This window comes from Augochlora pura, chromosome 7 (genome assembly GCF_028453695.1).
Source record: "Augochlora pura isolate Apur16 chromosome 7, APUR_v2.2.1, whole genome shotgun sequence".
Classification (NCBI taxonomy): Eukaryota; Metazoa; Arthropoda; class Insecta; order Hymenoptera; family Halictidae; genus Augochlora; species Augochlora pura.
This window is the reverse complement of record NC_135778.1, coordinates 34,904,088-34,918,754: the sequence shown is the minus strand read 5'-3', so window position 1 is coordinate 34,918,754 and position 14,667 is coordinate 34,904,088. Positions and strand designations below refer to the sequence as shown.

The following is a 14,667-nucleotide window of genomic DNA, read 5'->3' as shown; positions in this document are numbered from 1 at the left end:
TTCTTTCTCTTTCTTCTCTCGAGCTTAATTTTGTTCAATTTATTCTCTCTCTCTCTCTCTTTCTTTTTTTAACAGCCTTTCCGTTTCTGTTAAAGCCCCAAAGTTTTCTGTTTTTTTTTTCTTCTGGTTGGTTGTCTGCCTCTCTCCGACGTATATCTCTCTCGCGCGCCGCCTGTTACTCTCGCTGTTAACGTTCACGTCGCAGTTTTGCTTACGAGTCGCGAGCTTCTACTCGCTTCATTTTTGTTTGTTACGCCGCGCCGGCGAAGCACAGCGAAGAGATATATTTACCAATGATTTTGCACCACCACATCCACCCTACTACCCTCAATTTCCTCGCCATTTCCGTCAAGGATGATTATCTGTTTGACGGAAGCACCGCTGTCTATCTAGACTACAAACAAGGATGGATTCGTTTGAATTCTAGATTCACCGTGGAGGATAGCCGAACAGATTTTCCTTATCCTTGCAGCAAATTTTTCCTCGACGTTGCTTTGTCCCATTTTTATATACAACACGTTCAACTTGCTGATCAAGCGTTCATTGACTGTATAGTATACCACAAGACCAAGCGCTGACAGCCTGTTTTGCTTTCGGTGTAATAAAACTATTCCTAAGAACAATTTACAGTGAATTTTTCCAGTGACTAAACTCGGTTGGTATACTGCTCTCGGCGTGCAAGATCGTCGAGTATTCGTGTTGAACGTGTTGATGCGTTGTATGCCATCCACACAGTTCAAATCTTTATCTATAACAAGCTGAAGTGTTACACCTTTGCGAAATTGCAATTGATGCTGGTAGAAACGGATAAAGGAAGTCGGCAGGAGTTGTTTGTTTATTTTTGGGAACATAAAAAAGTGTGGCATACAAAATACCTACCACCCCTTAACCGAACAGGAAACCCACTACCAAATCCCGTTTTCTTTTGTCAACGTAACCCAAACTGTCCAATCTCACCCGTTTCTTTCTTTGGTCCCTCCTTTTACATTTGATTCTGAGGTGTTGCATGCACGTCTGTGCGTCTGTATGTACGTATACAATTCGCCCGTATATACGTCCATATACGTAAATATATGTAAATATACACACGTGTATGTGACCATGCATGCGCGTATGTGTACGCGTATATGTATGTGTATGGGTATATATGTGTGCAGGACACACATACACGCGCGCCAAGGTACGCTATTATGATTATACCCCTCACCCCCAGCCCTAGTTAATTCAAAACACCTCTTGAGGATTATTTCTTTTAGTTTCCTTTGCCCTCCCCCCCCCCCCCCCCTTTCTCGGTGCATCGACGTTCAGTTTCTCCTCAACCTTCTCTCTACGCAGGATACAACTGGCCTAATTTCGATCCCACTGTCTATCTCTCTGTCTATCTATCTTTCTCTTTATCGGTCAATCACACTTGAGTTTCAGTTTCAGTATCAGCGGAGGATTCTGTTTGACGACAAGAATGATCGAGCTACGACATACGTCTTTCTTTCCATTTTCTGGAAACTGTTGGCCGGTTGCGCACCATGCTGAGAAACCGAGAGAGGTTCGCGAGTAGGGTTGACCCAGCACAGTGAGCACCAGCCGAGAACGAAAAAGAAAGAAAGTCTGTGATCCATGCGTTCGGGAGTTATTAGCGCTCGTGCAGAGGATCTGCCGAGACACCAAACACTGATAGAGGTTCTACTCGTTATTGTCGACAGAAACGCTGCAAAACGAGGAAATCGAAACTGCCTGCCGGATATTTACAGTGGCCATTTTCGATGATCCGTTTTGCGCGGCGAGGGCAACGTTCGCTCGATAAGCGGTACAATGTCGGGCTCCGAAGCAGGGGGGCTTGGCCTCTTATCGACATAAGAGACTCCCGCTTATAGGGCGGCCGTCAGCAAGTCGCTTATCGAGTTTAGGGTATAGAGTATCGAGATAACAAAGATGCACCTGCGATAAAGCAAAGTCCACCCTTCAGAGTACCTTGAGCGTGTGTTATGCGTGTGAAAGCTCTGCATGCGGAAACAGAAAACAAACAACAACATATCCCGGCGATCGAAACCAAAAAAGCCAGAAACGAAGCTAATCCTCCGTATCACCCTGATCGATTCCCAGCAGCTCTCTTTCCGCGCAAACAATTTCCTAGTCGAGACACAGAGAGAGAGATATTATATACTGTCTCTCTCTGGTCGTCCTCTGTCTATTTTCATTTCTGTTTTTTAATCGTTGCAGTGTGCTGTTTGCTGTGATACCATTAACCTGTTATGCAGTGGTGTATGCATCGCCAAACGCATCATGTGTCTCTTAATGTGCGTGCATCCAATGTATGTGCACACACAGTCTGTTTGTCCGTCTGTCTGTGTTTGTGTCAGTGTTCGTGTTTGTTTGTGTCCATCTGTCTGTTCGTTCGTCTGTCTGTCTGTCTGTCTGTCTCTGTTTGTCAGTCTGTTGTGTACACGATCGTTGAAGCTCAGCGAGACTCTTCACACAGGGGCATTTCTAATTGGCAGTCAGTTTCAATATGATTTGCATTTGTTCACGCTGGAAACACATTTCTTCTCGGGGTCTCCGACGAAAACTGGAGGCTCGAAATCCTCGTTGTCCTCGAAGATCGCGGTACTCTTTTGAACTTGGAGCCTCCAGAACTCGAAACCAGATCGGAGACCCTACGCACAGACACGCACACCCGCGATATTCTTGTTCAGCAGGCCCCGTAAAGCTTCTTCAGAGAAACTAAAACTTGGGACACATTCTCAGCGTGCAACGGATGACGCTAACTCGAAAATAAGACTAAAAAAAAATTTACAAGAACACGCTGTTAAAGCATCGATGCTAAGGAAAGGATAAAAATTAAGACTGATGGTATGATTTGTGGTGTTTGTTAGCCAGCGGAACCCATTCGGGAGACTGAGGTATAACGGGGCGGCAGTCTTGCCCGCCGCCACACTTATCCTGTCGGAGTACAAACAAGTACGTAGCTCATAGTAGATCGCATCGCCTGCCGTTTAAAAGATACCGTTGTACCGTCGACCTTGCCATCACGTACACGTAGACTGATAACGCCCAGGACGGATCGTCGACCTACGTGATTCACGGCGATCGAGGCGTCGCCATTGAGGACTGGCCTCTCTCTCCACGACCCCCCACAACAAATTCTCACCGAAAAGTTCCCGCCTCCGTCCGTCCCCAATCCGCGCCCATATCTTCTAGACATTTCCAGTGTGCTGTGTTGGCGTTGTTTGGTTTTTCGTTGATGCGCAAAGATCGGACCAGGTCGACGGCGACGGTTGCTTCGTGACAGCACTGTGTTTTGTGTCGGGCCAGGGGGGGCTGACTCCCCTCGCTCCTTGTTCAGTAGCCTAGCTCTGTTTGACATGATTGTGTGCTACGTGTATTCCCACGCCCACTGTCGTCTTTCACGCGTTGTGTCTTTCCGAATACCGCTACCACCACCGCCGCCGCCGCGATGGTTAAAAGAGGCCTCTTTTAGCCACGCTCCGTCGCTGCTTGTTTCTTGTGTTGCATTCTTGTCGAACTCTCTTCCGTCCGCTTCTGACACCTAACATCCCCCGTCTCGTGGCTTCTCCTCAGACGTTTCCACGCAGCAGGCGTGGCCTCTACAATCAACAACGCCCACTGTGGACGTCATCCTCCCCACAGTGGCCCGGCGAGCGCTCATGCCTGCTCCGGAGAACCAAGAGGCCCACGAACTTAAACTCCTTCCTTTTCGTGGTCCGGTGTGCGAGTGTGCGTGTGCACGAGTGTTCCGTGTGTGCGTCGGTATGTATTTGCCCGACCGTTAACTCGCCGCCGAGAGTGGCTGCTGACTTGCAGTGGTTTGTCTGTGTTTGTGGCGTGTGCGTGTGTATTCTCCTAACACCAAGAAAGATCGCGTCGAGCAGAAACTTCTGGCGATTACCGAGTTACTTCCGGAACCGAACTCGCAGTTTGGTTCTCAGGGAAAACTGAAAGGGGAGGAGTCTCCGCAAGCGATCGTTGACCGTAGATTTATCGCTAGATAAAGAAGAGTCCTCGAAGACTCGAGAAGACGACAGGAATTTGTTTCTCGAGTACCGTGTAAGTACTGGGAGTACAAAGATAATTTCAAAAACGGAAAAGATTCGTCGACGCCGAATGGTTAACTAGCATGACTACGGAATTTATAATGTCACTAATTGCTCTCTCTCTCTCTCTCTCTCTCTCTCTCTCTCTCTCTCTCTCTCTCTCTCTCTCTCTCTCTCTAGCTATCTATCTCTCTGTCTCTCTTTACGTACATATATATACATATATCTGTGTCTGTTTTAATCTGTCTCTGTCCGTCTATCTGTCTATCTCTCTGTTTTTCTTTTCAGAATGTACACGGCACAAGTTCCTTTCACTCTGACCACTCTCGTTTCACTCTGTCGCCAATGATCAGGCTGAACACTCTATCCTCTCTGTGCTCGTCGTGATCGACAGGTCGCTGGTCAAGCGTGTGCTTCATCAAAGCTAGCCTCATCCTCCGATTTGATTCAAGACAGTCGCAGATCATTCCTGATTGGACACTAAACACTAAGATTCTAAACAGTCGAATTCGATATCTAAGAGTCTTTCAATATTGGTCCTAGTCTCGATTCTAGATTCTCCCGAACAAGGGTTCTGACTCTTCGGTCTAGAACCTCCCTCGTTCAATGCTGTTCAGCTAAGACTTTCGTTACACGTCACGCATCGTGACCATCAATTGGCATCTTCCGTGGTCGAGATATTTTCAATTCCTCGAAACAGAATCCGAGGGATTCGCCTGTTGTTTCTAATATCGCAGCACGCACGATGCGTTGGGTTGGGCAGCAAACTCTTAAGATCTTGCCCAGCCCGACCACTCCATCCGTGCGAGTAGATAACGGTGAACAGATTCGGGCTTTCGTTGTTTGCCTTCCCTGCGAACACGATCCCTGCGGCTTTTCCAACAAACAGCAATAGTTCTAGATAGGTACGCATAGTAAACGATAGATGCGCGCATGCGAAATGTGAACGTTGTCGATACCGACCTACTGCTAGGCAACGTAGTAGCGAACACGCCACTCGCCCTGAGTGTCCCAAATGCAAGCCTGAACTCGGGTGAAATGCAACCAAGTCCGCGTCCGACGACGAAGAGAGTATAAACACACCCGCCCTTAAACATGCTCGTTTAAGAGAGAACGGAACACACAAACATATCACGAAAATACACACACGACACAAAATGAGAGTATCGTTCTCTTCGACACGAGAAGCAAACCCCCGCAAGAGAACCGGGAAGTACCGAGGATACCGCACCGAAAGAACCAACGGCTAGAAAACGGCGTGCACCGATCACCGTCATCCGGATAACCAGCACCGAAACATTCATAACAAAACCCGGACCGGATTAGTGCAACCCCTTCAATGTTCGAGTCGATCCGGATCGGTGGTACATGGTTGTTGATCATCTCGTTGCACTAATTCGGACCACATCGCACCGAATGGAGGATGAGTCACGCGATTGCAACACCTAAATCTTGTTATTGCAGAGTATTTACATTAGAGGTCTTTCCGTGACTCACCCTTGCAATGCATAGACAGTGCGTTTTTGCCATTTAAAACGCTCTGCCCATGCATAGTATATGTACGCGTACCGAAGGTCCCAGAAGAGAGGAATCTACACGATAGAACAAGCCAATGGAAAATTGTGCACGATTAGACGCAGATCTCTGTTTGGTCCGGGCTTGTTCGATCGCCGATTCGCCTTTTCTCGAGGACAGCCTCTGTTCGTGTAACGATACACGCGGAAGTAATTGAGAGCCAGCCACGATACTCAGGGGACTTGCCTACACACACGACACAGTCTCGAGTAAAAATTTGGCGTGCTTGTGTGTCGCTAGCTTAGCTCCTCGCTCTCCTGATTAGAACGTCCTTGTTCCCTGTCTTTTGCAGCTTCGAGTAATCAGAGCGTTCAAGTCGACTCTGGAAGATTTGGAGGAGCGTCGCTCTGTCCATAGTTTACACAGCTTACACAGTATGCGCAGCTCACGCAGCCACACCGGGCCCCGACCATTCTCTGACTTCACATACATTGACGAAGACCCGACAAACACCACGGTGATCAGAGTCAAGGGGCCCGCGGAGGACTCAGCCCAGGCCAGGATGATCAACAACAGCGCTACGTCGCCGCTGTTGCTCACCGTCTCAGGACCACCCGGCAACAACGCTTACAACCATCATAATACCATTTACAACACCACCACTACCACTACCACCACTGCAACCACCACCACCACCAATGACAATAGATCCTCATCCAATAGCGCCAACCCGAGCCAAACCAACCATACGCAGATGCAGAGTAGCAACAGCAGAGACAACAACACCACCATCACCGGAAACTCCTCGCTTCTCAGCTCCAATAATCTGGCCCTCCCGGAATTGACGAAGCTCGTGCATGAGACCAGCATTTAAAGGCAGCTTTGCGTGTCGCCACTCTACACAATCCACCCCTCTGTTTCGATGACTCTTCCTCCACCTAACCCCCCGTTCGTTTCTACTACGTCTCTAACTTTGTCGTGAATCTGAGACCTTCTACATCTACCCGCGCGCCTCTGTCTACAGCGCGAGCAGCAAATACTGGAATTGACTCTATACTGTCTCCGTTATATTCTTCTATCTCCGTTTCAGTTTTTTTTGTCTGTTACAGTACCGATAGAGCCGCTCGTGCTCTCGCTGCCTGCGTCCACTTCGAACAATCGTCTGGTCCGTTTCGTTGCTTTCGAAAAAGCTAAAGGTAAAGAGAAAGAAACTCGGTCGAGAGAAGAAGGTCGCAGCTTTTGTCGAATGACGCGGGGTTGAGAGCATGATCGGCAAGAACCGGGTACGATGCTGAACCACGAAAGCCTCAGATATCTCTGACTAGAGTTCGTCGATAGGTTCCTGCTTCGTTGCCGGAGAAACGAGAACCCATCTTACGCTGTGCGCGGACCGATCCGACCCACGGATCTCTCTCGAATCTGTAAATCGGAAGCGTCGTGGAGCGTTATAGTTGCACGGATCGGTTTGCGCGCAGAGCGTTTTCTTACTCGAACAACCGTATACCGCATGCCGTATACCGGGTGACTCGCGTGAACCGGAACAGCTGCAAACGCCAGATCGTTTTGGAAGACCGTGGCGACCGGTCGTGCGACTCTGCCCGTATATACTCATTGTCAGTACACACGTATGATACTCAGCTGGCATTCCGCGAGCTCCCCTTTTTAGAGTTTTCTCTTAAACACGATTCTCAATTATAACAAAGCCTGCATTTCTGTATTCTTTATCGATGATTGTCGACGCTGTTTCGGACACTGCGCACGGTGTTCTTCCTTATCCGTGCCTTGTCTACCCTTGTCGTTTTTTTCACGGTGGGCGCGTCGTCTTCTCCGTACTCGTGATCTTTATCTTCGATTACGTTTATTCGGCTTTGTACGGTGACAAATGCGTTCCCTTCCGTTCCTCAATCCGAAGAAGAGCGTATTCTTTAACGTTTAGGGTGAGAACGTCTCTGATTGGTTTCTCGATGAGAGAGAAAGAGAGAGAGTGAGTGAGAGAAAGAGGGAGAGAAAGGTACAAGTACTTAACGCTCGTTTGGAAGACAATCTTTGGGAACGATCATGGCAAAGGACGTACTTAATCGTCTGACCGGGTCTCGTCGCTGTCCTAATCGCCTTACCTCGATCCAGAGTCGAAGAACGCGGTGGAATATTGATCTCGATAATATTCTATATTATATATTTTGTCTATCGTTGCCTCGGTCGTTGAGGATCAATTATCTGTGGACGCTCGTGCGAATGAAAAATTTTTATAGAATAACTTTACGATAACCGGAATCGATATTTATTTTATTTATTAAGCTGTAGATTGTAAATTAGAATAATTTTATTAATCTGTTTTTAGGGTATTTATTTTATCGTGCGCATCTGCGCATTCAAGACCGCACGCGGACCACAGTAGCTTTCTACAGGGAATCATGTTGAATCGGAGAGCTTGTTCATCGCCGATTTGTAAATAATGTTTGTCGCCTTGCTTGAATCGCGATCAAGATTCCGCGCTCGTTCTTCGACCGTTTGGTCCCACCTGTCTTCTGCACCCTGCTTGCAGTTCGGCAAGACCAGGGACAGCGAACGAGATAAAACGTCACTTATACTATCTTTTAAGTCAAGCCCCGGACGGAGTCAGTCATAAACAATCGTCGTTTCTGTTCCGTTTCGATCACTTAACACGTCGACTTAAAAACCGCCGCGTTCACTGCCAGCTTCACGGGCCAGATAAATACTGAATGAAACCGAAAGAATTGACAGCAGAGACTCTTAGAGAGCCGTCAGAGGGAACGTCGGTCTTCTCTCATGATTGCCACGTAGTTTCTCTAACACAAAATTATTAATCCGTGTTGTAACAGAATTTTAGAGACTGAAGTCTGTCGGTAGAACGCGCAGTTTCGTCTTCTAAAACTCTGTTGTGTTGCGGTAGGTTTGCTGTATTTGAGGGCGACAGACCTTAAGGGTCTGAGTGCATACGATGATAATGATGATTGTGGATGGTAATGATGATAGTGTTTTTCTTCGATTCGTCCAGTTGCTGTCCCCCAGGGTCTTCTTCAGCCCTGCGAGCGACGCAATCTTGAAAGACGATAGGAACTCTCTATCCTCGATGGTGCTAATCACTACGGTCTGACGAGAAACGTTGAGATCCTCCTGGATCAATTATGCGAACGACAGTAGTTCGCGTGTGTCTGAGTGAGAGCGAATGAGTACATAAAGATAGAGAGAATATGTCGCGTTGTTGGTTGTTGAAACGAATGATGCATAATCACCATATACTGGTAGAAGTTGCAATCGAAAGAAGATGTCCGATTCTCGTTTGTTTAAACGTGTGACGCATTGAGAAGAGAATAAGAGAAAGCATTTTTTGACCGCGTACGAGCGAAGATAAGAAAACTATGAAAACCGTAAAAAAATGGAAGGAAAAATGAACGATATTTGACTAACGATAATAACGATCACGTAGGGAGTATAATATATGAACATATATTATTAATTTTTCATTAATTCTTATTAGCGATTATTATTATTGTTATTATATAAAATAAAGTTTAAGACACGTTATCCGAATGTTAATTGATCCAGGGCCGATCAGCAGAGGGCGCGTGAACATTCCTTGTTTTATTCGTTTGTTTGTTTGTTTGTTTGTTTATATTTTGCGATTGTATTGTATATCTACAACCGGTCGCGTTTCACCGTGTTCTAGATATTTTTCGTTTTATAAACGTGTTTTTATAGTGGAAGCGTGTGCGTGTATACACCGTCGTGGCCGTGTGAAAAAAAAACGTATCGCCCGCCCCGTTAATCATCTTTATTTTTCTGCGTTTCTCGTTTCATTTATAAAAGCGGAGTCAAAACGGGTCGTTGTTAACTAACAAGAAATGAAGAGAAATAATTATTGTAAATACCGTTCGCCGCCAGAGTTTTTCTATCGATTTCTCGTAGATTGTAAAACACTTAATCCGTAGATCGTATTATTTAATCGCTCGGGGTTTGGGTTCTCTCTCGAGAGAGAGAAACGAGAATTTGTAGCGCTTTGTCACGTTAAGCTGAACAGACACTTACAAGTACAATTGCAACTCGTGCCTGAACCACACGATTGTTTATACATATATAATATATGACATATATATAAATATATTTAATTTAAATATATAAATATATTTAATTTAAATATATTTATATATATGTGCATAGAGAGGGAGAGAGAGAAAGAGTATATGCAGGTTGTACCAGAATACGAAGGCATTGTTTCTGTATCGGCAAAGTCACGGCCACGTGTTCCGGTACACCAGGTATATGTACTTGTTTCGACCGATTGCGTGAAAGCGATTTGGGGTACCAAACAAGAATGCTTTTACGCTAAGAGATATTATTAGTATTAATTAATTGTCCACACGCGAGTGATTCGAAAAACAAGCTCGCACGTATACTATGTAACGTTAGACGATCCCATAATTCCAGAGAATGAATTGTCTCTGTCGGCGATATATCTTGATTGACGCCCTCTCCTGAATGAAAAAAAGAAGGTGCCCCGGGAACAAAAATCCGATTTTTTCTGGACTCGTGCACCCTCGCCATGGAAATCTACACAATCACAATCGGTTAATAAACGAAAACGCTGACTTTTATAACGGCAGTATTGCGAATTTCCACTACCCTCTGGAAGAGAGAAACCTTTGAGACGATCCTGATACGGTTTTGTGTACACTAAATCACACAGAGACACATGCGAACACACCGTTAGCAATATCTCTCTGTGGTCTCTATCCGCTTTTTCGCTTGAGTCTGACACTCCTCTCTCTGTTTGCACAATCTTCCTCGCTCGTGTTCCTCCGCGACCGAGAGAACACCTTGTAGTCGTTCACCTGTGCGTCACTGTGATTCCGCGTCGACATCGGTCCACCGATTCTATTACTACCGTTCACATTTGAAACTGACCGTGTCGTACCTTTTCGAATTTCTACCGTTTCTATTCCTGCGATCACGTCTCCCACGTCATCCCGAACTTATTCGTAATTAAGCGCGTAACTCGCCGCTCTCGCTCGTGAGTCGATCAGTCTAATCAGTCTTATTCAGTTGCATTACTCGCAAGCGTCCGACCACTATAATTCTGTACCTGTCAGATACTTTCCACTGTTCGTTGGTCTCGGAGTGTTTTTAAACCACTTGCCCGGCCATCCGTAGACTCGCGCCACTCGGGTCCCGTCCGACCACGCGTCGACTCCTACTACTCCGTGCTAGTCGTACTATTTGCACTATATTGATAAGAACGTCCGAGCGCGGCAGACTCTACTACTTGGACGCGTCTGGCTGCAGCAGACTGGTGCTACTTTAAAGCGTCTGATCGCGGGCGTCTCTCTACTACTTGTTGTTGGAAACGACTCAGTACAAAGCCTTCAAGAAAGTCTCTAAATTTTCTAATTTAGAAAATTTAGTGTACATTGTCATGCTACTTGCTAGTGTCTGCTCGATCTCGAAACACTCGATCGTGAGAATCTGTTAGCACTCGCGAACAGCTGGTGGCAGCGAACGCGGACGCAACCTGTGTCCCGCGTTATCGCTGGATCACTTGTCGTGTATTCGCAGTCTAACGACGTAAACGAGCCTCTCGCCCCGTCGAACGTATTGTTGTTCCTATTTCCGGTAAACGTGGCTGGAAGATACTCTACACGGTAAAACCTTTCGACGACGTTCGTACCTTGCGTTGCATGTCAGGAGCAATCCTCGGTTATACATGTATCTCTGCTTATCGATCTCTCTGTTCACTTTTTATGATTTCCGGTTTCCCGATTTTCCGGTCGCGCGTGGTATCCGTTTCGATAGCGTCGTCAAGGCACCGTCCGTTCATTCGATCAGTCTCTCTACCAATCACAGTAGCCAGGTACCTTTCGGCTTGCGCGTGCGACGTTACGATCCCGTGAATGAAATATTTTATAGATCATGTTACGCGACGATTCGGAAGGTGCCTGAATAGCGGAGCGGTGTTGTTCGAACCGGGTCGAACAGCAAGAAACATTTCGGAGCAAAGATTGCAATCTGATCCATGTTTTATTTATTCTTTTTTTTTCTTGAAGCGATGTTCGAGGTGGTGTAATTTGCTAAGTGCGTATTGCTCGTTGCATCCTGTTATAACCATATTATTATCCTTTGCTCTTGAAGGTAATAGGTGGCGAGTTGCAGGAACGTTTGATACCAGTACCCTACAGCAAGAGTTCGACAGACCAAGCTGTAAGCGCTCCTCTCTGCTCTATCTTTCTCACTTTCGCTAAGTCTTTTTTTCTGTCTGTCTGTCTGTCTGTCTATCTGTCTGTCTGTCTCCAATTCTATGTATAACACACTACTGACACGTAAGCCACATGCCACTGTCGGATTTACATTTACAAACACACGCTCTCACAACCACAGACACACATACACATACAGAGTTTCCAACCGCCTCTTTCTATCTTTCTCTATCTCTATCTCCCTCTATATTTCAGTCTTTCTCTTCTCTATCTATTTACCTGTTACTGTTGAAGACTCACTGTTTATAACTTGTTCTTTATGTAACACCGTCTGTTCGCTGCTGTTAATTACCCCTACGCTTCGACACGCTTCCTACTTTTCATTCTTCTCTATCTTTCTACTTTTTTCTGACCCTCTTTCTATAATCCTTCCTCTTCTGGTCTCTCTCTGCCTTTTGGACCTGCAATATTCTCACTCTAGCCCTTTACTTATTTTACTTTCTGCCTGCACCGTTCGCAGTCCAGTAGAGATGGGATAAAGTATGTTAACAGTAGCTCGCATCGAACGAAAGTGTGATTTCTAATATTTTCAACTATTTCGACTCCATCCCATACCTACTGTCGAGCCTAGTTTAACCCGTTGGGCTCGGTGAAGTGTACAGATTTCGAGTGCAGTAGGAGGTTAAAAAACTTGTGAGATTGAATTTGTTAATTGTTCATTTACTATTTAGTAATCGCGTTGCAGTAAACAGTGTTAGATTATCGTTCGTATTTGAAGTTTTACCGCGCCACATTTCCCGCGCTCTTCGCTCGTGCGCCTGCGTTTGTAGGGGAGTGGGGGAAACGTCTTGCGCAGCGGACCGACGCGCACCAGTTTCACGCTGCCGATTTCACCGCGAGAAAAGTGATCGTGTTTGATTAGTTTGTTAGTGTTGAGTGTTAACAAAAGTGTTGTGCGTAGTGGTGGGATTAATCTGACAAGAGCCGAGCTCGATGGGTTGCTGCATTGACTTGAACAGCTAGCAAAGTAAACTGTAAGTTTTTCGCCAAAACAGACTCTAGAGACTTCCGGTTGTTCTTTTACTCGTTGCTATATAGAATCGTATCCCCGTCTTCCGGTATTCGTGCATTCGAACGCGTACTCCGCGTCCTCTGTGTCTCTTCTCTCTAGAAAACACGAAAGTCAGTCGTGTCAACTCTATTCTGCTACACGCACCGGGACACGACACGGACACGCACACCAATACATAACCGAGAACAACACCTATGCAACCGCGCGCTCGCTTATCTTTGTCGCTTCTACGTCTCGATTGTTCTTCGTTTCTGTTTTTCGTACTGTTGTGCCTCGCGACGCCCGTTTCGATGTCCGAAGTTATGCTAGTCGATCTATCATTCTCGTTCGCGTTCAGACGATACCATAGAGAGGGAGAGAGAGAAAGAGAGAGAGTGAAAGAGAGAGAGACAGAGATCGTGAAACAGGAATCGCGTGTAGCCTCGTAGCGTCTAGATCTTAGAGACACGGAATTTGTAGCGATGTTCTAGAGTTCTAGAATGTACAGATATAGACACGTGTCTGATAGAATAACCATAGGTTCTCTAGAGACATAGAACATTCCACAGATTTTCAAAATTGTAGACCGTCCGGCATCTTTGATCACGGACACGATCTAGGGACAACTCTAGGAAACAATCGATTCACTCGGCGGCTCGCTCGATGATCACGTGTGTCGCCGAGAACGTACGCTGGTCGAATCGACAGATAAAACTCGAAACTGTTTGCTATTCGTCTCGCTGGCCCTGTGTGTGACTATCAGGATCCCTCTTTCACGATGGAAATGGAGTCAAGCATCGTAGTACTTTCTCAGTACCCATGCGCGCTCGTCTTTTTTAATTGTTCGTTTGTCGCGCGTATCGTCGTGACAATTGTACACTTACTGTCGCACAAATTCGTGTGTCTACAGGACTCCATGACTTTTCGTCCCTAACCTCCCAGCTCCCGCTACAGATTTTTCGAACAAATCGATCGAACGATATTCGCGCAGGTCGTTACCTCGTCGATTCGAAGCGTGTTCCATAATACTATGTACTGGGTGAGAGCTTCTCCGGTCGTCATGTACTTGTCGAAGTACACGAAGGACTTTCTTCACCCTCCGTCTCCAACCCTCTCTCGCTCTCTGTTCTCTCACCCCTTTCTTCTATTTTTCTTCCTCTCTCTCCAGCTCTATTTCTTTTTCTCTAAGTCTGCTTTCGGCCGGTTCACACCGCGCGATCCGAACGCGACTCGCCTACCTCTCGGCAATAATCGGCTTTCGATAATCGAACCGACATCCGGTATCTTCGATGGTCGTTAGTCGAAACGACCGTTTGTTCGAAAAAGAACACGTTTCTGCGACGCAGCAATGAACAAGCCGGTAGTAAATCGAGATCACGTTACGTTACGTGTTCTTTCTCAAAAGCGTCGACGCGACGATTGAGGTTAGAATCGGTTGTTTGTCGTGAAAGCGGCGGGAAGGCGCGTCTATCGTTCGTTGCGCGGGAAATCTCCGGCCACTACCTGTGTCGTCGATCTGTGACGAGTTGCTCAAAGAGTAAAGATATATACACACGCGTGTAGCCCAACGAAAAGAGGAAAAGAAACGATTTATTTTTCATATAATAAACTGTATTTACAAAAAGAAATGAAAAGGAATGGAGTGGAATGGAAAGAAAATTTGCGCGAATGCGTGTCCCAGCCCGGCTGGGAGAACAAGTTTCTCTTGAGATCAGGAGGGCGCATTGCTAGGCGTAGCGTGCATGTTAATCGGTGACGAAACCAGCGCGCGACGACGCATTTAAACCGGATGTATTCGGCCATGTTAAAGAGTCTGACCGTCAGCCTGGTTAGGGGACCT

The 14,667-nt window shown here is 46.4% G+C and overlaps 1 protein-coding gene and 1 pseudogene across 16 annotated transcripts in view; one reads left to right on the top strand and one right to left on the bottom strand.

Moving 5' to 3' along the window:
• Positions 1 to 14,667, top strand: part of Pmca (plasma membrane calcium-transporting ATPase 3) — a 71,692-nt gene that overhangs the window by 43,212 nt on the left and 13,813 nt on the right. For 8 of the 16 annotated variants that reach the window (XM_078184500.1, XM_078184499.1, XM_078184497.1 and 5 more), the window contains one exon: positions 5,917 to 11,667. The exons of 3 other annotated variants lie outside the window; for them this stretch is intronic. In XM_078184500.1, the coding sequence (XP_078040626.1) occupies positions 5,917 to 6,438 (522 nt within the window). In that variant the 3' untranslated portion in view covers positions 6,439 to 11,667. Of the gene's footprint in view, positions 1 to 2,870; positions 2,956 to 5,916; positions 11,670 to 11,711; positions 11,781 to 14,667 lie in introns of those variants that run through there. 5 more of the 16 variants (XM_078184504.1, XM_078184505.1, XR_013494358.1 and 2 more) reach the window with 4 other exon arrangements.
• LOC144473325 (uncharacterized) lies at positions 12,531 to 13,774 on the bottom strand (annotated as a pseudogene).